Source organism: Podarcis cretensis, assembly GCF_951804945.1.
Source record: "Podarcis cretensis genome assembly, chromosome: 1".
Lineage (NCBI taxonomy): Eukaryota > Metazoa > Chordata > Lepidosauria > Squamata > Lacertidae > Podarcis > Podarcis cretensis.
Genome location: NC_137170.1, coordinates 90,428,165 through 90,455,357, shown reverse-complemented (window position 1 = coordinate 90,455,357; position 27,193 = coordinate 90,428,165). Strand labels below are relative to the sequence as shown.

Below are 27,193 nucleotides of genomic sequence, written 5' to 3'. Positions count from 1 at the left end.
AAATAACTTGTTGTGCTTTAAGTTCCATTGAAACAGCATGTTAACCCAATTAACTTTTCCTGGATTGAAGCAAGAGGGTTGGGAAAGGAAAATATCAAGGGCACTGAAGTCACTACACTAATTTTTCTACAGCACATAACAGGCAGGTGGTAGTTTGAAAGACAGAGCATAAATTCTATTGGTGCAGTTATGATATTGTAGCATTGGACCATACTAGCATGTGCAGTATGAATGAATTATAGTGCAAAAGAAAATGGTTAGGTTTTGCAACACCCAGGATGTGCTCCAGAGGCTGATTGGCATAAATTTCAATTCATAGCACCTACCCTTAATAACGTTTGATACAGCAAGAGGCAAGTATGCAGCCCCAGGCAATGTGTCTCTGCAGTCATATTTTTAAAAAACAAACAAACCTGGAAATTATGTGCAGGGCATCTTTGCCCTGTTGATTTCAGGATCTTCCATGCCACCTGGCTACGTATTTCCTTCTTTTGAAGACTTTCACATTTGTCCCTTGACTAATACCTGGACAAGTGTCTTTAGGTCAGTCAGAAAGTAAAAGCAAATCTGGGGGGGGGGGGAATGTCAGGTTGTTGCAGCATAAACAAAAAGTCTTCTTGCACCTGAAAGACTACTACTACTAGTAGTAGTTGTTGTTTAGTTGTTTAGTCGTGTCCAACTCTTTGTGCCCCCATGGACCAGAGCACGCCAGGCACTCCTGTCTTCCACTGTCTCCCGCAGTTTGGTCAAACTCATGCTGGTAGCTTCGAGAACACTGTCCAACCATCTCGTCCTCTGTCATCCCCTTCTCCTTGTGCCCTCAGTCTTTCCCAACATCAGGGTCCTTTCCAGGTAGTCTTCTCTTCTCATGAGGTTGCCAAAGTATTGGAGCCTAAGCTACTCCTGCTGCTGCTGCTGCTGCTATTACCATGCCTTTCCCCCAGCCCAGGACTCATGGACCCATTAAAAGACCCATTAGAAGACCCACAGACAATAACAGTCCTCAAAGGCCTGTTGGAATAGAAAGGTCTTCAGCTGCTGGTGGAAGAACAGCAAGGAGGAGGGAGCCAGTCTAACTTCTCTGGGAAAGGAGTTCTAAAGTGTGGGAGCAGCCACCACCGAGAAGGCCCTCTCTGGAGTCACCACCAAGCATGCCTCTGAGTGAGGCGGGACCTAGAGAAGATCTCAGAGCCCAGGCAGGTTCACATGAGGAAATTATTTATTATGAAGAGCTTTTCTGAATCTGACTGTATAGACCATAGGCAACAAAGCTTATGCTGTAATAAATGTGTTTGGATTGCTGGCATAAGGCAGAATAGCTCTATGATGTATTTTGTTTTTAAAGGTGCTGACAATTGCAACAATTTCAGACAAAATCCAGGGCTGATATATAATTACTTTATTATGGCTAAGGGACAAATAGGGAAAATGATCAAAGTAACTAAACGTATTTATTAATGATAGAAAACTATTAAAATGTTTCTCTTTATTTTTATATCATATGAAAAGTTAATTTACAAAAGATCATAAAAACATATTATGACTTTTGATAACAGCTAATGCAACAGTCCAAATTACAGTGCCATAAAGAATTCAAACTGAGAACCAGTCATTTGATCCCCATGTAACCAAGTTCTCAGAGTTTCCCAAAAGCAAGCCTAAATATTGAGAGCGCACAAGTTTTGATTCTCTGCTGAACTTCTCCAGAGATGGAGAGGCGGCTTCACAAGAAAGTTGGACAAATACACATTTGGAAAATTAATGTGAAGCTGAGATTAGTAAATGTCAAGGTAGTAACAGCTGGCTTGAAATATCTAATGTAAATGTTTCAAAGTGAATAACTTTCACCCATTTTGTACATATCCTTATTCAATCTTACTAGCAACTGTTTAGCTGCAGGTATAAAATGGTTTCACTACACAGTAATTGCTTTAATAATGCTTTCTGCATAACAGTCAGATTGCTGTCCTCCCATCCTGTAACAGGCAAAAGTTTCAAACATAAACTTGTCTGGTTGCCACTAGCTATACAAATTGCTTATATGAGCAACTACAAAGTGCACATTTTTCAAGTACATAAACACCATGTCATTTATCTATCTGTCCTGGAGAGGGCAGTAGCCCACACAAATAATAAAGTTTTATGTAAAAGCAGGATATACAATGTGCAATTACAAAAAAAAAAATATGCCAAGATACTAAAGTAAAGCTTTTATTTAAAATGAAAGCTATATTTATAATAGGTGAAAATTTTTAAAAAAATGACAGATATAAAAATTTATTCTTTAACCATTTATGTGACTTGTTGGCTTAAATTTACATAAACTTTATATTCCTTTTGTATATTATTCTAAAAAGCTTTTATGAAATAAAAATCAAACATTGGAATCTAGACAACCTATAAGTTTCATAATTTTCTTTAAAATGTCTCTATATTTCAAAATATTATACTAGGTTTTTAGTACATTATAGTTAATACACAAAAACTATCAAAAAGTTAACCAAAGTCGAAGTGGAAGTTCCCAAAAAGACACTGAAGGGAGCAAACAAACAAACAAACATTACTAACCAGTGTTTATCCTGCAGTCAGTCACACTTATCTTTAAGAATGAGTTTGTATTTTATGCATGTGATAATTGCAGATATCCTGAGGATGTAAATCTCTTACCAGTTATCTCATAATTTATCACAGGCAATCACCTAACCATGGGAACCCAGCTGGAAGAGGTGACAAAGTGATTACTACTTTGGCTATCATTTACTAGAATTTGGCAGAGGATGTCTCAGTTCTTCTCAAAGGTGATGGCATGTGATAAAGACTATGACACTGTACTGGTACAACTGCTGCCTTTACCATAACTCTCAAACTGGATTCCCAGCATAAAGAGGAATGGTTCTAATTTGGACTTACAGAATGTTCTGCATGAACATGTATAATTGTTTAGCAGGAGAAAGAGAAACCTCCAGGGAGGCATATAAAGCTTGATTACAGGAATCCCATCATGCAGCTTTCGGTCAGAGGTCAGGCTGAGGATCCTCCTGAAGGTCCTACTACCATTTCCTGTCAGCAAATTTCACATTGATGGAGTTTGCAGGAGTCAATAGTCCATGGGTTTTGGCATAAGCTGGTTTAGTTTTTGGAGAAATTTTTATTTCAAAATTTTGAAGCAGCTTGAAGGAGGGGGAAAAAAAAACAGCACACTAGAATTAATAAAAACTGGATATGAAAAAGGCAACAAGAATATTGATAGTCCTAACAGCCAACTTCCCATCAGCAGAATCCAGAATACAGTGGTACCTCGGGTTACAGACGCTTCAGGTTACAGACTCCACTAACCCAGAAATAGTCCTTCAGGTTAAGAACTTAGCTTCAGGATGAGAACAGAAATCGTGAAGCAGTGGAGCAGAAGCAGCGGGAGGCCCCATTAGCTAAAGTGGTACCTCAGGTTAAGAACAGTTTCAGGTTAAGAACGGACCTCCAGAATGAATTAAGTTCTTAACCTGAGGTACCACTGTAGAGGAAAGAGCCTTATTGATTCCCAACAGTGGCTAGAGAAGTGCTTTTGTGAAGCAGCCATCTCAAACTGTTCATCCCCTAGCAACTGGCATTCATTGCCCTTTAACATGCGCTTCCATTTACCTGTTATGGCTAACAGCTGTTCTCTGTGAATACCTATTTTGTAAAAAGCTCTCTCATCCAATAGTCATCATCACCACATCTTGTAGCAGTAAGTTCAGCAATTTAATTATGAGTTGTGTAAGTATGCTCTCTCCTTTGAAACTACTGCTAATCAGTTTGATTGGCAACTCGAACTCTCAAACTACCAGAGGGGTGAGCCATTGATCCAGGTAGAATATCCTAGGGCACTACAAAGACCCCACGTGGTGTCCACTGAAGGAACTTGAAGTGGAGCACTGGCAGTTCTGGGGTACACTACTCCAGTGAGACTTTTTCAGAGTAACTGGATCAGATGGTGTGCCTTCTGAGCAGTTTTCACCCCTTGAACCCCTTTTCAGCTATTAATCACTGGTGATGAAAATAAGCTGCAACTGAAAGGGCCCAAGTATTAGGCCCTTTGCTTTAGTCTGCAGAGCCTTGTGTGCCAGGACAGAGTGGAAGAGTTTTCCATAAACACTCACTGAACAGTTGTTTTTGGAAGGTCCAAAGACTGAACTAAGGCTGCAGTCCTGTGTGTGCCTGAGAGCAAATGCCATGGAACTGAGCAGGGCTTACTTCTGAGTGAACATGCTTCAGATTTATTTCAAGGCTTCATTAGTATGCACACTAGCAGCAAGTCCCACTAAGCAGAGTGTGGTTTATTTCTCAATAAGCAACTGCAGGAGTGGACTGTAAGACTGTGCTATGGGGGAACTCGTAGCACAACCACTATCTGCCCAAAGCCAGCTTGCTATAGGCCCCAAACACCTGATTGGCACTTAAGGAAGACTGCTGAGATCAGCTGCAGTATGGAGTGCATGGTAGGGAAATCCATGGCACAGCTGATACCTATCCAAAAAAGGTGGGATATAATTGCAATAAAAATAATAATAACCTGAGCTTCCTATAAGTGCTGATCAACTGATTGAAAGTTACAGCAAGCCCCAAAATGGGGCTTGGTATATAGCCAAATATATTTGCATGACTATCTTGAATTGAAGCTATTCATGCAAAGGATCTACCTCTGTGGGTGCAGTTTGAGACACACCCACAAAATATTTTTTGTTCTGTTTTATGTCTGAAGGTCCTGCCAACCTGTCAAAATGACTGACATGGGGTTGAGACAGCCAGGATCTGGCTTGCTAGTTAGATCATGTTCCTTATCCCTGCCTTAGGGGAAGGACAATATCAGAAATTATATAAGTGACTGATTTCATTATATAATTCAAATTAAGAAATTGGGAAAGATAGCTTATTTGCTATTACAGATCACTCTTAGGACCATAAATCTATAGCCTTTTTTACTTTGAGTTCAACAATACGGGCACTTACAGCCAAATGGCCCACGTGACTTGCACCAGTGGAGCACTTTGAGGATTGGGTCTACCAGTGTGAACCACTATGTGTCTACTCAGAAGTAAATCCTATTAAGTTTGATGGGGCTTGCTCCCATGTAAAAGGGTACAGGATTGCAAACTAAGTCACTTATTGGCATTGCATTTATAGACCCCAATCCTTGCAAAAATATATACAGTGGTACCTCTGGTTGAGAACGGGATCCATTCCGGAGGCCCGTTCGCAACATGAAGAGAGCGCAACCCACAGCGGCACGTCTGCGCAAGTGCGGGTTGCAATTCGCAGCTTCTGCACATGCGCATGATGTCATTTTTGTGCTTCTGCGCATGTGTGAATGGCGAAACCAGGAAGTAACCCTTTCCGGTACTTCCAGGTCGCCGCAGGACGTAACCTAAAATAATGTAACATGATACTGACGTAACATGAGGTATGACTGTACAAATGCTAAACTTTAAACATGTGAGCAGTCACACTGAAAAGAAAGCTATTGCTGGTTCAGGGAATTAATCTGAATTTCTGAAATACAAAATCACACATATTTTAAACATTTTATATAGCAAGGAGATGTGCTTTAGTAGCCTGCTTACCTGTATTAGTGCAAGGTGAATTTCAAGTTCAGCAATTCTTTTTCCTATACAACTACGTATACCATAACCAAAGGGGATGGAACCAAAATTATCCACTCTGTCCATATTGCTTTTCCTTAGCCAGCGCTCAGGCTGGAACTCATTTGCTAATGGGAAATTCTCTTCCTGATATGATGTAGCATAATGACAGAGTGCCAGCTGGGTCTAATGAAACAAATGAACATATATTTACATATAATTTCCCAAATGCCTGTTAATGAACTACTTATAGTTTCCTAAATATACATTTTATGCTGTTTAATATAAATTCAGATTATTCACAAGGATCAATACAATTGCTTAAAAAGTTTAAAAAAACATTGGACAAGCTAAGATGCTATGAGTGCAATCCTATATACGTGTACTCAGAAGTGAGTCCCACCAAGTTCAATAAAACTGGCTGCCGGATGTGTATAGGATTTCAGCCTAAATCAGACAAAACAGAACTGACCCATTTATTTTAAAAAATGTACTAAAAACTATACTTCTTTAACTTCACAAAAAGCTGCCATGCTCTCTAGATTCTTCCTCCTAGAAAAAAAAAGTGTGGCTCATTAGGTCTACCTTAAGTAATTAGTGTGCTTCATGAGCGTGTCTCAAAGCAATCTCAAATAGGTGGTTCCCTTCAAGGAGCACACCACACTAAATTTGACATCCTCTCACATAAAAGAAAACCAGATGTTTGATGCTTCAGTTAGTTGCATCAGCATTATCAATTACTTTTATTGGGAAGGTTGTTGGATGCATGACTGAAATGCAGCCTCAAGGCAAAATCCATTTTTAAAAACTACTACCCTGCTTTTGGGACACGGGTGGTGCTATGGTCTAAACCACTGAGCCTCTTGGACTTGCCGATCAGAAGGTCGGAGGTTCAAATCTCCACGATGAGGTGAGCTCCCATTGCTCGGTCCCAGCTCCTGCCAACTTAGCAGTTTGAATGCACATCAAAGTGCAAGTAGATAAATAGGTATCGCTCCAGCGGGAAGGTAAATGGCGTTTCCGTGCACTGCTGTGGCTTTGCCAGAAGCAGCTTAGTCATGCTGGACACATGACCAGGAAGAACTGTCTGCGGGAGTGGACAAATGCCAGCTCCCTCAGCCAGTAAAGCGAGATGAGCATCGCAACTTAGTTGTCAGGACTTAGTTGTCAGGGGTCCTTTACCTTGCTTTTGGCATACCATTGGGGGGGGGTGAAAGCAACCAGCACTGTGGAAGAAGGTGGGCCAAGGGTAGTCAGAATGAACGGTTTACCAGTCTTCTCCTTATGTCCAGTAATTTCTCCATTCAACAGCATGGCAAAGGGGAATACTGAAGCAGCTCATCTCATGTACTATGTCCCCTGATACATATTACCCACAAGGTAAAAGACCTCTACCAGCTAACTCCTGTTCCCATTCTTCGGGTTACTGTTTTACCCAACTTTTTATTGGTGGAGAGCAGAATAACATGTAATTATACAAAAAGTACAATTTCAAGTTACCAGTTCCTACACTCAAATAGGTTGAAAATACCATACAGTATAATTTTAGAATGTTTCAATGTTTCTTTAAAAAATGGCGCCTATGTTTTAAGCTAATGACCTCACATGGCCAGGGGATTTCCTAGGTGCTTTAAGCACTCACTGCAAATGCTCACAACACAAATTTGCATGTTCTAATTCATGTGTATAAATGGCTCTGAAAATTCAAGATGGTGTATGGCTGTGCCCAGATGTCCAATAAGCAAATGAATTTTCTTCTGTTTTTAAGACTTTTTTTTTTTTTACAAAGGAAATCTGGGTCCCACAGCAAAAGAAAAGGAGCTTGGGATCCTGAATAACATCTCTGAACATGCCTAAAATTAAACCAGACTTTCACATAATAGCTCATTTCCTAGCAAAGGCAGTTTCACGTATCCAGAGTAAATCTGTGATTTCATCCTTTCCCACTCCTTTCACAAAGCCATTGTACAACTCACCCCTTTAGGTATCAAGTATCCTCCAACAATCATATCTTTCTGGGTTACTCTACCGTTTCCTGGTAACACTGGATATAACCTACAAACAAGTGTCAATTAGATATTCAGTGCCTGTAATGTTATATTTCTTTAAAATTATTTGAAGGTGCCCACAAATGGGAAGATAGGAGGAATTCAGTGAGTAAACACTGCATATTTGGATTTTTAACAAGGTTTTGACAAAGGCCTTCAACAATGGCCCCTATATTTTTAAAAATAGCATTAATTGGATAATAGAACAGGGCCCCAATACTAACTAAATTGCTGGAAGTACAAGGTAAGAATAAACTTTTTTTTTTTTTTACAATGTAGCCTAGTAAACAGGGAATCTGCTTCAAGACTGATGCCTCTTAGCAAATTGAACAGTGAGGCAGCCAAGGTCATAGAAAGCACGAATTTATTTAGGATGGCAAAATCTTAAAAAGATTGTGAAGAGCTCTAAACTTATGTGGGGCATGTCATTGGACCCATGCCTTTAGCAAGGCCACATTCTGGATCTGGTCTTCCCGACTGGGCAGAAAGAGGATGATTTGAAAATGAGGGATTGTAAAAATCAGTTGCTTGTCATGGTCAGGTCACTTCCTGCTGAGATTTTGGTTTTCAGCAGCTTTTCACCTCTGCAAAAGCAGGGGAACTATTATAACTTATTGGAGGCTGATGGATCCAACTAATTTCCAGACAGCTCTGGGAGACTTTTTGGCTGATATGATTGGTGCTCCCTGTCATGTCCTCCTTGATCTGTGAAATAAACAGGTGACCCAGGCTATTGACACAATCACACACACCCCAATGTCCTCTCCCACTTCATACAGCCTGACTCCTTGGTATACACCAGAGCTTAGGACAATGATATAAGCTGGGACATGTTGAACACAAACAGAGGAAACCTCCAGATGAATGCAGCCAAACTAGAACCCAAATAAGGGCTCATTATTAAGCCTACTCAGTGGCAATGAAGTCAGCACTATTATATCCAGTAGAACTTTCCCAGATACTGTAGGACATTTTATATTCTGACTCTAAAAAGTTGGTGGAACCAATGGTGGCCCATTATAATTTGTTTGCAAAGCGTTTTGAGAATAGAGTTGCCTGCATCCATGAAGACATTGACTTCGCTATTATAGCAGGTGAATCTCAAGAGATATTTAGAACATTATCTGGTTCTGTTTTTTTTCAGATGAGCTTCAGTTGGTATGGCTTGAGGACATGAACAAGGTGTGTGGATTGGTGTGGACAGTCACATGTGCTCTTAACCCATGCCCTTCATGGCTGATAAAAAGTAGTAAAGAGGCGGGTGGACAGTTGCTTTTAGTTAATTAGTGTTCTTTTTATGTATTTGAAATTTTGTATTATATTTGTTTTTATAATTGTACATAAATTTGTAGTAAGCACCAAGTAAATGTAATAAACCACTACTAATACTAACAACAATGACAGCAGCAACAGCAGCAGCAGCAACTACTACTATAACAAACTGAGTGATTGGGTAACAGACTGACAGATGAAATTCAATGGAAGTAAAATGATAAACATTCCTAGTTTCATATATAGAATCTAGATTGGCTAAAACCATACAGGATCTTGGATGTATCATAGAAAACTCAGGGTCCTACAGCAATGAAGAAGATAAACTCAATATTAGAAAAGGGGCTACACTTAAATGGAAGTATCATAATGCCATTTTTTAAATCCATGATGCAGTCGTCTCACCCCATCTCAGTAAGAGTAATGTCAAGCTGGAGAAAATATAGAAAAGAGCAATATGCAATATAAAATTATACATGTTTACTTAGAAGTAAATCCCACTATATTCAGTGGGGTTAGTGCATAGGATGGCAGCCTAAAATACTGAAGGAGATGGAGTATTATTACTATTATTACTATTACAACTGCAGCTATAATCCTAAACACACCTACTAGGGAGTAATCTCTACTGAACACCATAGAACTTACTTCTAAGTAAATGTGCATCTGATTGTGCTGTTAGAGAAGGTATGTGAGAAGTTGACAAAATTATTTTGTTCTGTTCACAAACCACAAACTGATCAGAAAAACATGAGAGGAGTTACATCTCATGCAAAACATAATCAAATTAAGAAATGCTTGTTTGTTATGTATCGTACTTGTCTACTAATTTTTGTATCGTACTTGTCTACTATTGCCACTTGATCCTATGCTGGTTACTAGCATAAGCTGTCTTTCAAAAACTTCGTTGAGAATAATCTATCAATAACTATTCACCATACAAGTTAAAAGGGAAAGTCTATCTTCAAAGACAGTCTACAACCAACTATCTTTACTAACTAAAATAGTGTCTTTCTCCACCATACCTTCCTTGTAATCTTCATTGAGGCAGCTGACTAGATTTTATTCAGGTGAAGTAGGAACCCATGGTTTCCTGTTGCAATAATGAGCCTGCATAAGCCTCAGGCTCATATGTTTTCTCTCCGTGCACAAGAAACAGGAAGCCACGGTTTCCATTACATCTGAATTTTGGGAAACCATGGTTTTTTTCTAAGTGTGATTGGTTAGCAAACTAGAATATAATGCCACAGTTTAAAACTGGTTTGTTTTAACTAATCACACTTAGAACATACCACAGTTTCCTGCATTCAGACATAAGGGGGACAGCAGTTAGTTGAAAAGATAAAGTAGAAGTTCCCAATCTTTTCTCGTTGCATATCATAGGGAACGGGAGAGGAGTATGCAAACAGACTCTCTTGAAATGAGAGCACATTATGTAAAAAAAGTCACTATTTTAAAGAACTATGGCAACTTTGTGAAGCTGCAGGTGGAGCAAGTTTTTGAACCTACTGGCACAGTACTCTGAATATTTAACTCAAAAGGAACTCAGAGAAGCTTCTCTGTAATGTAGGGAACCTACAGCCCAATTCAAAGCCTGCTTAGTCAGCAAAAAGCCCAATTGAATTCAACGTTTCTTGCTTTTATAAATGTGCATTAAATCACTTTTTAAATCTGCAGAGAATAGTGAGACATACTCTAATACAAATAATGAAGGGCACGTTAAAAAACACAATTGCAATTTAGCTAAAACAAAGACACAAAACAACAAGAAAGGAACAGAAACGTTTAATGGTCAACTTAGTTTTTCTGCACTTACCTCAAGGTTTCTTTGAGAAGGGCTCTGATCATTGGTAAGTTGGGGACGTCATGTGCATCAGGGATTTTATCTTTCCCCAAGTTATTGACTATCTCTTTATAGACAGATTGCTGCACTTCCGGGTGCTTTGCTAACAGGTACGTTGCCCAAGATAAAGTGAATGAAGTCTAGGGCAGGGAAGAGACAGTACCAATGGAAGGGAGAACATTCAGTAACATTTGCTAAGCAGTAGCATTTTTCATTTTCAACCAATGGTTTGTTATAACCTGAACAAAATGCAGATATGATTATTATTGTTGTTCTTCATAACAACAGCTAATTTTTATAAAGCTCTTACCCGAAGAGCACAATCCTATGTACTTTAACTCAGAAGTTACTGACTTCCCATGGTAACCATGAGGAGGAGGGGGCAAGCAGCAGTTACTCCACTCTTTCCAATTTTGTGCTACGCTGCCTTCAGTCCCTCATTTCATTATTTTCATTATGTTCTGCATTATCGTTTTTCTAAAAAGCTCTGGACAGCTTCTCTCAGTAGAGGCTGGGAGCCGTGCCTAACTACATAAGAAATTGCTGTGAGCTAAACAGTGTCTCCTCTCAGGTTCCCAGCTCCTTCACATCCTCTTCAAAACTGGCACCGTGCTAAAATAATTGAAGTGCTTTGAAGCCCAGTAACAGCTGCCCTATTCTATTCAAAGTCTTTAATAACCCCTTTCTGTGCCTGCTGCTTTTATATTTTAAATCATAGCACCGAGGGACCAGGTCTTAGACACTTTCCTTCATATAGTACAGAATCATGATAATCTGGTTATTACCAGCTACAGAGGTAGATATAAATTAAGACAACTGCTCTGATAGCACAAAACATTGCCAATTCAAGTTCTATAAAAGAGCTCGCTTCAAAACTAAAAGTAGTAATGCATGTATAGAACATATATATTTGACACACTTTGTTTTATTCTAAGGTCCTCAAGTTAATGTCCCCACCCTTCAGGCTTAAAATCAGAACCTACTAAATTCAGGTGTGGAATTAGTTTCAATTAAAGCAAATTATTTATGTTAAATAAATTCCTAATCATACTTCCATAGATGTTTCTGGGGAGAGTATTATAATTCAAATCTGTAACATAAGGTAAAATAACATCAACTCACCCTTACCAAGGGCCGGCCCTACCATGAGACAGAGTAAGGCAGCTGCCTCAGGTAGCAAATATGGAAGGGCAGGGAATCCTGCACCCACTAAAGTCACCGCCCTTAAGATGCAGTGGAGGATGCTGAAATATGATTCAATGGTCTGCTGAGCTTTTCTACATGGATTGGGAATGGGAGGATGAAAGTTCTCGCCCTTTGCTTAAGGCAGCCAAATGCCTTGGGTTGGCCCTGTCCTTACCTGATGGCATGAAATACCATTATAACTCTTACTACTTAACACTCACTTTTGCCTTGCCATCTTTCTTAGAGAAATTCTGATAATGGTATTTGGTCTACATATATGTAAGTAGAAGCAGACTAGTTTGCTGCTCCTCAGACCTCAGCTATAGCTTTACAGATTTATAGAATTTATTTATGCGTCTGAGATAAGTCTAATATTAGAGAACAATGCAACAGCGGGTGACATGGTGGGACTGCGCCGCCCACCTGACCTCCCATCTGGCTGAGTCACTCCAAGAAGGAGAAGGGGAGGGGCACAGTGGCAATTATGACAACACAGTGCAAATCCACCAGCGGGAGGGAGCACTGGATTGACCTCACCACCGCCACACCCCTCCTTCTCTCCGTTCCAACATGTTGCAGTGACTCAGCCAAGTGGAGGTCAGGTGGGTGGTGCAGCCCCACTACATCATTTGCTGCTGCAACAATCAAAACATGAAATGCTGCTTATACTGTATTCTATAGGAAGCAAAATAACTCCATATTTATTTCTCATTGGTTGCCTAAAAGCAGGTTTGTTTTTTGCCAATTAATTTTCTTGATTTTCCAAATTGTTACAAATCGAACCAAATTAATTCAATTTAATATGCCTAAAAGGAGGTTGTATCTTGCAGCTTTAGGGATATTCTGTCTTGAGATAAATGGACCAGAGAGGTCCAGCCCTGCTTTGAGCCAAGGTGAGCCGCTAGGCTTAGGCAACACATTGGAAGGGTTAATGTGAGTCCTGATCCCATTGTCACCCTGGATTGAAACTCAGGCAAGGGAGAAACTAAAACAGTCCTGATTCTCTTTCTCCCCCTGCCTCGCTCTCTCATAAGGAATTTAGGAAATGTCCACTGAACAACAATAACAGTAATCATATTGATAATGTAATAATAACAGTCATAGCAGTAAACCTACTGTATCAACTCCTGCCAAAAGCATCTCAGTCATATTGGCATAGATTTCTTCCACTGTAAGTTCTTTACTATTAAGCAGAGTTGTGAGAAGTCCACCATCTACCTCTTTCCCCTGATCCAAAAGGGACTTTATATCATGTAATTTATTGTCGACATGAATTTGACCTTTGCGATGAAGAAAGAAGAAGGGGGAATGCATTTGTTAATCAGTGAGATTTCGTTTCTCAAACTGTTATTTCTCATTTGTCATTTGGTGACAGCAACCAACACAGGGCTTTCATAACAGGTTTAGAGTTGTTTTTTTGTAAGCTCACTACGCATTGCTTGCTAGAAAACTGTCCTAGCTCTGCTAAACAAAGTGATCTGCTGGGCAAAGCACATAACTGCAGCCCCACATAAATTCTGTTGTACAGCAAATTACACTCAAAGCGAGGGAAGCGGTATGGCCATTAACATGGCTGAAATATGAGATTTTCTTTTCTTTTTGCTTTCTTGGTAAGGTGCAATGAGAAGTCAGACTCAGTTGAGATGTTCCTCTAAAGTCTCCAATCCATAGTTTGGAAGATAAGGAATGGCCTAAAGCAGGTGTGATGAACCTCACCCCAAGGTCCAAATGCAGCCCTCTAGGTCTTTCTGTCTGGCCCCTCAGACTCTCCCTGGGGCACACACCCTTTTCTCATGCCACGTCCCTCGCTGGTCCGGCTCTGCACCTTCCCTGGCTGCTTCTGCCTTGCTGGAATGCATCCTTGAACTGCAATAATGCCTCGCTACATTTATTAAGGAAGCGGAAAATATTGCCCTCCAAATTACTGCAAACTTATGAAACCAAAATGATTTTTTTTAAAAAAAACTTACTAAATCTGAAGAGTCCATCCCATGATCTACAGAATTCTCTCCAAGGTTTTGGAATAATTGGACGAAGCCATTTGGGGATGGCTCCTGCATACATGGTAGTCTTGAAACTACTGAACATCAACTCCAAAGCTTCAATGTATTCCACAGTGTTCTGGGGGATCTGGTTTTCCAAGCACCCCAGGCGGCACTCATACAGAACAGTTGCCACTCCTATAGAATAAAAATACATTGGGATTTATTCTTTTCCTTTCCAAAGTAATTCAAGGTGAAGAACTAAAGCAAGCTAACAAACACACACCCACACCCACAACAAGAACCAAAGGCCCAGTCCTAGGCACATATCTGGGAGGGAGACCCATTGTCTCAAAACACATGGGATTAATTTGCATGGCTATAATATTGTCTGTACATTTACACCAGTGCCGGATTTACGCATAAGCTAAACAAGCTATAGTTTAGGGCCCCACTCTCTTGGGGGGCCCCAAAAAACTTAAAGGAAAAAAATGTAATTCACTATTAATATACTACTTCTTAATTGTATTTCAGTTCAACAATTACTTTGATAATATACATATTTTGTTATGTGCAAACAGCTTTAGATACCTGTTAGGTTCATAAATTACCATATAGCATATATTCAAAACTAAAACAGTAACAATTTGTTGTTGACAAAGGACAGCTGGACATATAAAGGGCCCCATTACCTTCAGTAGTTTAGGGCCTCATGAAACCTAAATCCAGCCGTGATTTACACAAAGCATTTTTTGTGGAGTAAGGCAACATACACATAGCATATGGTGTAATGGTGCAAACACTGAATAATACACTACATTACACTGAAGTGGAATAATGTACAGTGCAACTTTATCCATCTGCAGCACAGATGAGCAATATATGTGGACCAATGTATGCCTGTTAATGACATCAGCTCCATCCACTGTTGTCCATGCCCACAGGCATGCAGTCTGCAAGCAGCCGTCCAACACCACATGTGCACTTTGCAGGCAAAAAGAGTCAACTTCCTCTGATGTACTGTGGAATGTATCGCAGGACAATTATATTGTTCTCCTTAATAGCTGAATACTGCTTATCCAGACATTGTACCTTTGTGTGGAACATAAGTGTGTTCCTTTTGCCAACTTGAGTAATGCAAGGACAATTGTTGATGATGATAATAATATTAATAAATAATAATAATAAGCCATAATGGTTGATGAAGCACCAACACAGCCACATCTTCCATTAATTTCTAAGAATGAATTATCAATCTCACCTTCCATTGAATACTTGAAAAAAAGGCTGTTAACATTTGTCACTGTTTCCCCATCTTCTTCTTGATTTCTGAGAATGTGGATTCTCTTAATTAAATCTGCAATAACTTCATTAACTCCTCCTGAGAAAACGGCAACATCTTTGGGTTTTACCATTTTTTGCCTTAGTACACGCCTCATTTTTAGCCACTGTTCCCCTTCTCTGGAAGAAATAACAGTTTAAAATTATCTAAATAATTATTTACGTCAATAAGTAAAAAAGAGAGCATCTCTCATTAGAAAGCCATAACCAAATGTGTCTATTCTTGAAAGTGTTGTTGGAGGAATAATGTTTGTGTGCTGATTATTCAATCATTTAGATTCAACAAGAAGCAGACAGCACATTGCCTTACTGGTTATATTTTACATATTTTACAAACTGGTCCAAGTCCAGTTTCAAGATAAATAACCATAAAAAGAGATAGCAGTGCCCTTGAAGTTGCCCATCAACAATTAGCAGACTGAATAGCAGACTGAATAGGCAAACAGTTCACCTGGTCTCAGCTGTCGCTACTATATTGAGATTATATATTTCCATCTGAGACTTGTTTCTAAATGTGTTTGTGTATTAGCATATGCAAACCTGTGTCTTCTTTTGTCCTCTTGTTTTGATAGTTTTTTTCTGATTCATAAGAGGCCACCCTAGAGGTGAGGTGTGCACACGCATGTAAAACTGTGCCGTCTGATCAGATCAGTTAGGATACAGTTAAGTCCAGCTGCCTCCCCATTTCCCCCTCTTCCAGAAAAGGTGCCCAGCACTGTTGTTTGAACTGAGGAGATCTTTGTGTATAATGGAATATATCTGGATCAGTGCTACTGAATTTTGTTATTAATATATATCAAACTAGGTAATGGGGCGTCATAACAACTCACATGTAAATTAATTAGAAGTTTTGAGAGGAATGTGACCCATACCACTCATACCAATTTGATCAGAGTTTGCTTCCCACCCCCCCGCTTCCATAAAATGCATCTAGTCCTTGCTAGCTTCCTTATACTCTTAAGTGGTATATTGAGGGGAGATCTGATGTTAAGCTAGTGGACCTGATGGAGCTCATACTTCTCCTTCTCCCCACTGTGCCCTTGGGGTATGTGGGTGGCTGCAGTGGGAAGGAGAGGATCAATAAGCCCCATTTACACAAGCAGAAGTCTGTTAAGCAAGCAAAATGCTGCAAGCAAGATGATACAAGTGGATATTATACTTTAAGTCTAATTATTAAATGTTCGCTTTCTCAGTTGTGCCATGCCATTTCGAATTAAATGCCATTCACTTTAGTGGACTTTAAATATATATAACAGTGGGGTGATTGAAGCCTAACATACAACGGTTTGACTGCATATTAAAAATGGGTGACATTCTGTGTTAGTCAAACACCGAATAGATCCATTGACATTGATGGACTTAAGTTATGGGTTTACTCTGAGAATGACTAACATTCCAATTTTATTTTTTTAAATTTGACTAACATTGTCACCTTACTCATTTACTATGGGGGAAATGGAACATTCCATCTCTAGACTTACAAAAGAAATACATTTATTTTTGTCCAGACTGTAGCATTAAGATGCTGCTAACCTTTACTAATGTACAGCCTAGTTCTTACTACATAAAACACTTAGCTGCTGCAATGTTATCATGTGATAAAAGCAGAAGAATGTCTGTGAGTCATAAAGGGATTGGTTTTCTTTGGAATAAGCACATTGCATCAATAATTACTCTGAATGTTCCCTAAAGGCATTTGCCAACACTCATCCCCATAGGTATATAATCATGCTACAAGCACATTCTTTCAAGAAACGCATTAATCAAAAACAGTTTAAAATGTATCATCAGTGTCTTTTGTGTGAAACCCAAAGATCTAAACATTGTTTGGCAACGTAATGCCCAAAATACCATTGCACTCACGCAGATATAAGTCCTGTAGCTCTCCCTCGTAGATCCCTGTATTCCTGCCAGGAATCCATGTCAGCTCGTTGTGGTGCGGATCCTTCTTCCCGAAGAACCTGAGCAACCATGTCTCGATCTGCAATGGATACAACTAGTTTGGGACCAAAATGAGACTTGAAAATTTTTCCATATTCCCGAACGTGCTTCTGCTATGAATGAAAAGTAAATTTCAGATGAATACATTATTCATTCTTACCAGCAAGAAAAAATATAGTCATATGGCTATGCAGTTAGAAGTAATGAACTACATTATAGCCTGATTTCCCAGATTCCCTGGCACCTGAAAAGCTGCTGTTGCAGAGCTCAAGGAGTTGAAGCAAAATGGGTTTTAATCTGATTTTAATCTGAGCCCAGGGGCATTCCCCCAGGGCATGGTTCCCTCTTCATAATGCAACATTACAAGTTCTGTCATGGACAAATCTGTACTGTGACCCAGGGAATTAAAAACAACATGATCACTTCAGGCATTGTACATAATTTCAAGAACTTGAAGTATAAGATCAGGTGTGCTTTCTGTTTTGCCCAGTTGTGAAACTTATGAAAATGCTCTCTTTCCACCCCAGTGGTCAAATATGTTTATTTGAATGTGTTGTTAGAGCATGCAAACAATATATATTTATTCATTTTATGGAAATGATATTATAAACGTTATAAGAGTTTGACATAATCAACATTAGATGTGTCTGAATAATTTTTTACAGTGTGTTAGGATTGGAATAAGAACAGAAAGTTAAGAAATTCCAACCAACCTGAAATGGAACTTTGCCCACATTTTTAATGTTTTGAAGTGACATTTTATTTATTTTACTTTATAATAAAAACTTAACAAAGTAGTGTACAATAAAGGAAGATAAAGTATAAAATATGAAAGATTAAGAACTTTATACAGTGGTACCTCGGTTCTTGAACAGAATCCATTTCAGAAACCTGTTCAGCTTCCAAAACATTCAAAAACTGAGGTGCGGCTTTCCATTGCTTGCAAGAGCTTCTTGCACTGAGCAGAAACCACGTTGCACGTTCGGGTTCCAAAAAACATTCAAAAGTGGAAGCATTTACTGCCAGGTTATCGGTGTTTGAGAACCAAAATGTACGACAACAGAGGCGTTTGGGAACCGAGGTACAACTGTAAATGGAAGTCTATAAAGCCAGTAATACAATTAGACAGTTATTATTCCATAAAATGGCAGGGTAAATGAAAGTCTTCTTAAATAAAAATATAATTACTGGCTGTCTAAATATCAGAATGCTAGGTGTTTCAAAATGTAATTTATTCCAGAGGGCTGGAGCTGAAACTGTAAAAACCCAGTTTCTAGTGTATGCTAAGCACACATCTGGGGCATACAGAACTGATTAGTGCTGTTTCCAGGCAGAGATATATATATGAAGAGAAACAGTCCCTTAGGTAACCTGGTCTCAAACTGTTTAGGGCTTCAAAGGCTAAAAGGAAAACATTGAAATGATCTCTGTAGCAAGTTGGCAGCCAGTGCAGCACCCTCAGAACAGTGCTATATGGTGCTGACTGGCTGTCCCAGTCAACAACCTATCTGCAATATTCTGCTCCAGCTGCAGTTTCTGGACTAATCTTAAAAGAAGCCCCACATTAAGTGCATTGCATTAATCCAGTCTTCAGGTTGCCAGTGCCAGGACCACAGCAGGCAAGCTTTTCTTAGGCCAGGAAAAGCCATAGCTGTCTAATCAACTAAAGCTGACACAAGGCGTTCCTACCCACCAAGGCCACATGCTCCTCAGGTGGCACAGGAGACTATATAGATATTCCTTCAGAGGGAATGCAACCCCACCTAGAACAGGTGGCTGACCTATCTCCCAGACACAGAAACCACTCACCCACAGGGCTTCCACACTGCCAGGTTTTAAACTAAAAGAGGGATTCAACTAAGTTGTTGTGTGCTCAGAATGAGGTCTGCTCATGCAGTGGAACTTCCACCTCCCTCCAGGTTTGGGGGCATGCTAGGGGGCACATGGGCAGAAGAGATGGAGGAAAGTCCCATTGTGAGAATATACTTCCTTCCCCACATGTATACACCACTTAGCACTGTATTGAATTTCTTCATAGGTTTATTGGCCCTCAACCCACCTAGCACTGAGCTCTGGGCAGAGCCTGTACTCCTGACTCGGATCTAACAGAGGAATAGAAATATTTGTCTTCAGCATACTGGTAACACTTTGTTCCAAATCCCAACACATTCTTACAAATATTAGTTACAGATAGGTAGCCGTGTTGGTCTGCCATAGTCAAAACAAAATAAAAATTTTTTCCTTCCAGTAGCACCTTAAAGACCAACTAAGTTAGTTCTTGGTATGAGCTTTCGTGTGCATGCACACACAGGTATCTGAAGAAGTGTGCATGCACACGAAAGCTCATACCAAGAACTAACTTAGTTGGTCTTTAAGGTGCTACTGGAAGGATTTTTTTTTATTTTGTTTTTACAAATATTAAACAGCCTTGGGAAATAATATTGCCCTGCAGAACCTCATAGTACAAATTCCAGAGGGGCAAACAGCACTCCTCCAAAGCTACTCTCTGGAACCAACACTGCAAGCAGTATGGGATCTACCAAGTGCCCACAACACCATGCTACAAAACCAGTCCAGAGGGATACTGTGGCCAATGGTATCAAAAGCTGCTAAGAGATCAAGCAGAAGAAGCAAGAGCATACTCCCCTTCTCCCAATGAAGGTCATACATCAGGACAAACAAAGCCAGTTCAGTCCCAAATCCAGATCTGAACCCAGACTGAAATTAGATGAAAAGAGCTTCATCCAAGAATGGCTACAGCTCATCCACCACAACCATTTCAATCTCCTTTCCAAGAAAACATTAGCAGTTGGTTGGTAACTATCACACACTAGTGGGTTGAGGGTTGCTTTTTGTTTCTAGGAACAGCCATGTTAGTAAGCAAAATATTCCATTTTTGTTCAGTTCTTTCTTCTGCAATACTTTTGGTTTTCCCATTTCTTGGAAAATTCTATTTATGGTCTATATACTGATTGCCAAGGGAAAAAATACATGCCCTTAAATGTCCCCACCTTACAGCAGCTTTAATCTTTTAAATACATTGCAAAATTATATATAATTTTAGAGGGAAGAAGGCTTATTCATATAGCAATGAATCTCTGCCAGCTGGAGACAACAAGAGGACAATTATGAAAGAAGAGCTGGTGAAAAACATTTGAACTATGAAGAATTTTAAAAAGTGCCTTCCCTAGCAGATTATATTACATAAAGATGAAATATTATACTTTGTTTAATAAATTGTGACTGAACCACTTTATTTCAAAACTGAGCAACAAAATCTATTTAAAGAAAGAAAAACTAAAGTTGTGCTTGAGAATTCTGAGATTCATTTGGAAATTATGCTCAGTGTTCAAGAACAACAGCTTGGATCCTAAACTGCCCTTCTATGAATAGAAAGAACTCTTATGCAAGGAAGGCTTCTGCAGGCAGAGTGAAAGGTGGTGATTTTCATCCATTCCTTCCCCCACCCCCTCCCACGTTGTTCCTGGAGGTCCCCAGGCCTCCAGGGCATATTTTCAGAGAGCACAGAGGGCTGCAGAAAAAGAACAGAATAAGTGAAAATCACATTACCCGGCATGTGCCAGCTGGAGTATTCTGTGAGAGTTCTGCTCTCATGAGAATTTAGGGATCCAATCTGCTATGGCCTCAGTAGTGCTGCAGATAAAGGCTTTCTTCACCAAAACGAAACAAAACAGAAAATCTAAATCTGGCAAATGATTTTTTAAAACCTCCTAATAATCCCAATGACGTTTAAATGCTGTGCTGTGAAATATTGCCTGCTCACTGTGCTCACCAATGTCATACAAGCATTTAATCTTTGTTCAGTCATTAAAACACTGTTTATAATTTATGTCCCGTCCCCGCCCCCCGCTAATGTCACATACCACTTCACATGCAAATATATAGATTTTTGGGGGGTGGAAAAATCATCCTCTGCTTTCTTGCTTAACAATGCAGAGAACACATTGCATAGCTATAGCTCTTCTAAATGGAAGATGTTTCTCTTTAACCAAAGCAGAGCTAGGCATAGATGTTGTGGCCGGCTTAATGTTGGAGTCAGGTTACTGACAAACAGAACCTTCATTGTAAAACCACTCAACTCCCTCCCCCACTTTCACATATGGTGTGATGCATGGAACATTCTGCATGTCAGACTGCATCTTTTAAGTAGTTGCTGTGATTGCTCAAAGGTTTCAGATTATTATTTCTTATTCTATTCACTTATGTTCTTAACAGAGTTTTATTAATTCTTTTAGAGAGTTGCATGTGTGGTGGTTTGCATAAAACTCTTGAACAAGAAAGCTACACAGTACTACAGACTGAGTCATGTACTTGCTTGCTACCACTTCCTGTAGCTTCCAATAAACTGTAAATGGTTTCTTTCCCTACATGGATGTACAATCGAAACAAAACGTTTGAGTTAATTATTTAATTAGCTATCCCCTTTCTATTGTGCAACCAACATTGTGAAAGGTTGGCTTTTATGTCAATATTTTCAATAAATGCATGGGTGATATGAGGAGTCTAACATGCAGATGCCTTTGTGAAGCCCACAGGCAGGAGTTGAGGGTGCAGCAGCCACTAGTTTTCAGAGCCATGCTTCCTCTGAACTTGGAGGTAATATACAGCAATCATACCAAGTGCTGAGGCCTTGCTGATGAATTGGAACAATTGTCAAATAACAATAGTATACTTGTGGAAGACTCTTGAGAGTCCCATGGACTGCAAGAAGATCAAACTGATCCATTCTGAAGGAAATCAGCCCCGAGTGCTCACTGGAAGGACAGATCCTGAAGCTGAGGCTCCAATACTTTGGCCACCTCATGAGAAGAGAAGACTCCCTGGAAAAGACCCTGATGTTGGGAAAGATGGAGGGCACAAGAAGAAGGGGACGACAGAGGATGATATGGTTGGACAGTGTTCTCGAAGCTACCAGCATGAGTTTGATGAAACTGCGGGAGGCAGTAGAAGACAGGAGTGCCTGGCGTGCTCTGGTCCATGGGGTCACAAAGAGTTGGACACGACTAAAAGACTAAACAACAACAAAATGCTTGTGGAAACTGGACCCTCTTTCAGTGATGTTTGTTGCTGTTCTTCATTAAGTGTTTGTGAAATAATCTTGGTATCCATGCTGAGAACTCTTTAGTGCAGCTCATGACTTAATGGCATGAGTGGGCTGTTCTTGGTACGGATCAGAACCTACTTATACTACAAATCACACCTTGGATTTGTACTGGACAGGACACTGGAGATCAATACATGGGAAATCATAGAGTTGGAAGAGACCACAAGGGCCAACAACATGGATAAATCCTTACCTGGTGATTAGCTTTATAGTGAATACAGCCTTCTTGGGAGAGAGTAATAGTAGTTAGGATAATCTGCCTATATAAAGGCTAGTGGTTACAAACGGTTTCTTGACTGCTGTCCAGGGAATTTCCTTCAGATAAATATTGCAAGTTGTCCCACTGAAGTACTAGTCAACTGCTAAAGCAAGGAGATAGTATGAGCAGTTGACACTATTGTTCCTAGACACACTATCCTACATGCCACAGTTCATGGTCAGGCTGCACATTAATCTTCATGCGTAATAGAAGCTAGGCTTCTTGTTTTTATCTAAATAATTACAGGCAGGGGGCAGGAAGGTTATTCCTTCCCTCCCCAGTTGTGACCCTCCAGCAGTGTCTTTTCTTAAAAAGAAAAAAAGAGTCCCCATTATTGCCAATTTCCGCCCTGTCTCTTCAGGTTTGATCCCTAATATTCTGAAGAGTTTAAGACAATGAAGCGGTAGGGATGACCAAACATAGACCAGAGCCTGTGTTCTTTTGTGGCAGTGATGGTGATGTGAAAATCTTACTGTATCCACAGTGGTCAATCAGCTAAACTTTTCTGGGTAGCTATGGGCCTGTTATATCCAGGTCTCTAATGGGACTACGAATCAGCCCTGGTTATCTGCTGTGCAAAATGTGTTGAAAGAAAAACTCTTTGTATCCAAGCTGATTTAGCTGCTACATTGAAGGAGAATAACATTTTAGATGTGCCCTTGCCTTCTTGTTACATTTGCAGAATGAGTTTAGTTGCTGAATTTCCTGAGCAGGTAGATTGATATTTGGACCCAAAGGTCCCGCCGTGGAACAGTACCTCTGCTAGTGCATGAGGGTTTCTTTCTTGACAGTTTTCACCTCTTGAATACTGGTTCCAGAGGAAGAGGGGACTGAGATGAAGAGAATTGGGAAGGGGGTTTAATTACAAGCCAGCCTTCAATCTACAATTAATGGGCAACGTTACTTAGAGTTTGGTAGGTATTTATCTCACAAGCTTTTGGATAAGCTTGCTAGGTTGGTTAGGGAGATTGTACATAAATGCCTCTTTTATATGAGCATGTAGGAGGTGTGGTAGCGGTGATGAAATCTCCTTTGGCAAATCAGTCCCAGAAGATGCCAGTAAGTCATTTCCCTACATTTTCGTATGTCTTTTACTCTCTGGTCCTTCCAGTTCCTTCCCTTCCAGTTCCAGATTCCTTCCATTTCATTCCCTTATCCAGCGTGTATAAGGCACAACCGAGCAGCAAGACAACAAGATTTGGTGAGATCTCTATATGCTGTTGCCATCCCAATTTATCATTCTTCCTCATCCAATCCAGAAGCTGCATAAGATCCCACATGGCTTCTAACATGCCTAGAACTTGGATGTAAGTGAACTGGCAAACTAAATCCAGAAAATACTGAACTGATATTCTGAGCATGTGTTGTGACCTGTCAGTTTTACAATCTGAAATCAATGCATTTGACTACTTAGCCCCCAAGCCAATTCTGAAGTATTCTTAATTACATATAAAGACCTGAACAACTCTGGACCAGTATGCTTGAAAAACCAAAATCCTCTCCATTGCATTAAGATCAGCCAGCAGTCTTGCCACAGCCTAATGATGATCAGCTTGTGGTAACAAGGAAGCAGGCTTTTTCATTGGTGGCACCAGTGTTTGGAAATGCATCCCTTACTTAAATATAAGAGGTCCCATCTGTATTGGTATTCCACTGGCTTTTGAAACATGCTTGTTTACACAAGCATTCCCTTGATCTCTCCAGAGTCTCCTGTTTTAATTACTGTGGTTTTTTAATTGAATATTTTAATTGCGGATTCTTTTAACTGGATTGTTTCATTGTGTTTTTTATTATGGATATTTATATTTGATTGATTGCACAGTTGGTTTTTATACTTATAAACCACTAAGAATGCTCTTTTGGCATTAATCCATATAGAAACTAATGAATAACAACTTGTTAATGTATTAATAATAATATCACGTTGTGGTGCATTTCTTAACTCCTGTCTGCCCCCACATTTTCCTGTGAGCACTATGATACACTGAGAGCACCCTCTTAAATATATTAGCAGGATATATCATATCTTATCTTTCATTAGCAAGGGAATATGAAAGGACCCCTCAGCGGTTACTCACTACTACAAAACTTCCCAGTATGCAATATTTGATGGTCAAGGTAGCAACAGAGAGAGAGAGAGAGAGAGAGAGAGAGAGAGAGAGAGAGAAATCCTTTTTGCCATTTTAAAACCTGCTGAGGCCAACCTCCCGAGGAAAATAAAGCAGTCCCACATGTCGAGCAAAACAACCGGTCCCTGGGATGAAAGGCTTAAGGAAGCAGATGTAAAACGTTAGCGCTGTCAAGTGCCAGGAACAGCGTGGATGGCAAATGCACCAAGTCCTTCGGGGCGGGGGTGCAAAATGTGTTTTTGTGTGGTGTCAAAACACTCCTGGCTCCATAGCAACCCTCCTGTTATGCGGCGGGGGGGGCGGGGAAGGGCTGAGCACAGAACCAGATGTGGGCAAATTAGCAGCCAAGCACCAACCCGAAGCGGGGAGGGGTGGGTGGGGAAGGGATCTTAGCGTTGCCTCTCTTCAAAATCACCCTGCCTCCCCTCCCCCCCCCGCGCGCCCCGTTCAGGCTGGAAAGCAGACAACTGCTGGTCCCACCACCCTCCTCAACCCCACGTCACGTGGGGCTCATCTCCCCGCCAGCATATAGGGCGGCGAACGGAGGAGTGTGGCGCCTTTTGGCGGGGGAGGAAGAGCCCTCGTCGCCCACCCGGCGCCGTGGGCCTTTGGGCACCGGGGAGCTGCGCGAGGATGAGCAGCCGTGGCCTCCCTGCTTCTCCTCCAGCCGCCACTGCTTCGCGCTCTCTTTCAATAGGGAGCGAGGGAGAGGGAAAGAAGGAAGGAAGTTCGCCGGGAAACGGGGAGGGTTTCAAAGAGCCCGCCTCCATTGAGGGGACGTTTGTGCAACTTTCTCGCCAGCAGCTCGTGCTGCTGCTGCTCCCCCCCCCGTCAACCATATCTATCTATCTATCTATCTATCTATCTATCTATCTATCTATCTATCTATCTATCTATCTATCTATCTACCTACCTACCTACCTACCTACCTACCTACCTACTGTATCTATCTATCTATCATCTATCTAATCTATCTATCTATCTAATCTATAACGTGCATATATACTCAACGTCCCCCCCCTCCCCCGGGGAGCTGTGCAAACGAAGGCGACAAAATGGTCTCTCCCCGGAGCTGAGGAGAAAGGTGCGGGTTTCAGCCCTGCGACCCCGGAGCTCCCTCCTCAGCTCCTCACGGACACACCAACGACGCACGAGGCTGCGTCACGCGCGTCTCCCGCCACGGCGAGACGGTCCGGCGGGGGGGGGGGCATAGTTCGGAATAAAAGCCTTGACCAAAGTCTGGAGCTCAGACATTTCCGACCGCAACACCTCCTTTTCACGTTCTTTTCAGTCCCCTCAGAGCATCTGCCACAAACAAACAAAAAACCACCTCAGAAGTCAGGCTTCAGACTTCCAAACTATTTAAATACCAGCTAGTTATATTTTCTGGCACCTATTTTCTGACTTGTCGGTAAAGTTATCAGACCGTTCTTTTATATATATAAAACGACACACACACCCCTACAATCTCTCTAGGTTGTATCTGCAACCCGATAGTTTACATCATATACTCCTCTGGAAAACAAAGCAAGGCTACGTCTTGGAGAAAGAACACAAAACTGATTTCATTTTCTGAATGGGGGGGGGGCACACACACAGCTGCCGTCCTTGCTTCTCAATCAGACAAGGGAGCCCTGCGAGGGGAGAGAAATGCGTGTGAAATCTTCCTGTCCCACCACCGTGATTCACTCGCTCTTTTGTTGCCCAATTTCGTCGGCCGTCTCCTGCCACGGATCCCCTTCCGCTCAATGGTACCTGGATCTCGTGAATGCGGCTGAAGCCATCCTTCCAGAAAAACTCGACCAGATTGGAGAAGGTCTTGGGTCCGGGCATTTCCCTCAGGCTCCTCACTCTCTGGTGGCTCGGGTGCTGGCAGGCGTCGAGGAGGAGCCCCCGGGCTCCACGGTCCGAAGCTGCCCCCATCTCCTCGTCGTCGTCGTCGTCTTTGTCCTCCGCTCTCGCAGCTGCCTCCTTCTGCCCCTCCAGGGACGGGCTGCCTGAAAGTTTGGGCAGCTGGTGAAGCCTGCTGACAAAAGCCACGCCGCCAACGCAGCTCCTGCGAGGCTCCAGCACCTGCCTGCAGTCCCTTCTCAAGACCTTGGCGAGGAGAGACATTTTCTCTGTCTGCTGCACTTCAGGGGTTGCCGCCTTTCATTGAGTCGCGGCTCCTCTGTGGGATTTCTCCTCCAGCAGTGCTTCTTCCCCAAACTCTTCGCTGCCTGAGCATCAGTTTACACAGACCATTATTAAAGGCTCCCTCCCCTGAGGCTGGGAAAAGGCGGGGTGGCCTGCCATGAGGGGAAGGAGGCGGCATGTATTCTGTTTCATTTAGGTCAGATGAAATGCCCCACATGAGTGTCTGATCTGAAACTGGTCAACATGCAGGTTTTTCTACTCTCCTCCCCACTGTTTTGGCAAAAAAAGGAGGGGAGGATTTGGCTGTGAGGCGC

General features: G+C 41.1%; 1 protein-coding gene across 3 annotated transcripts; it reads right to left on the bottom strand.

Annotated features, from left to right (window-relative positions):
• Positions 1-1,384: 1,384 nt before the first annotated feature.
• CYP27C1 (cytochrome P450 family 27 subfamily C member 1) lies at positions 1,385-27,193 on the bottom strand. 3 transcript variants are annotated; one of them, XM_079969030.1, is made up of 9 exons: positions 26,499-27,193; positions 17,153-17,343; positions 15,210-15,409; positions 13,937-14,146; positions 13,083-13,246; positions 10,755-10,921; positions 7,595-7,673; positions 5,601-5,804; positions 1,385-3,170 (listed from the first exon to the last, which is right to left on the bottom strand). In XM_079969030.1, the coding sequence occupies exons 1-9, from the start codon at positions 26,856-26,858 to the stop codon at positions 3,051-3,053; spliced, it is 1,695 nt and encodes a 564-aa protein (XP_079825156.1). In that variant the 5' UTR covers positions 26,859-27,193; the 3' UTR covers positions 1,385-3,050. The 3 variants fall into 3 exon arrangements, with proteins under 3 accessions (XP_079825156.1, XP_079825157.1, XP_079825158.1); XM_079969031.1 differs by having other exon boundaries at positions 17,153-17,340; positions 26,499-27,180; XM_079969032.1 differs by having other exon boundaries at positions 17,153-17,270; positions 26,499-26,633.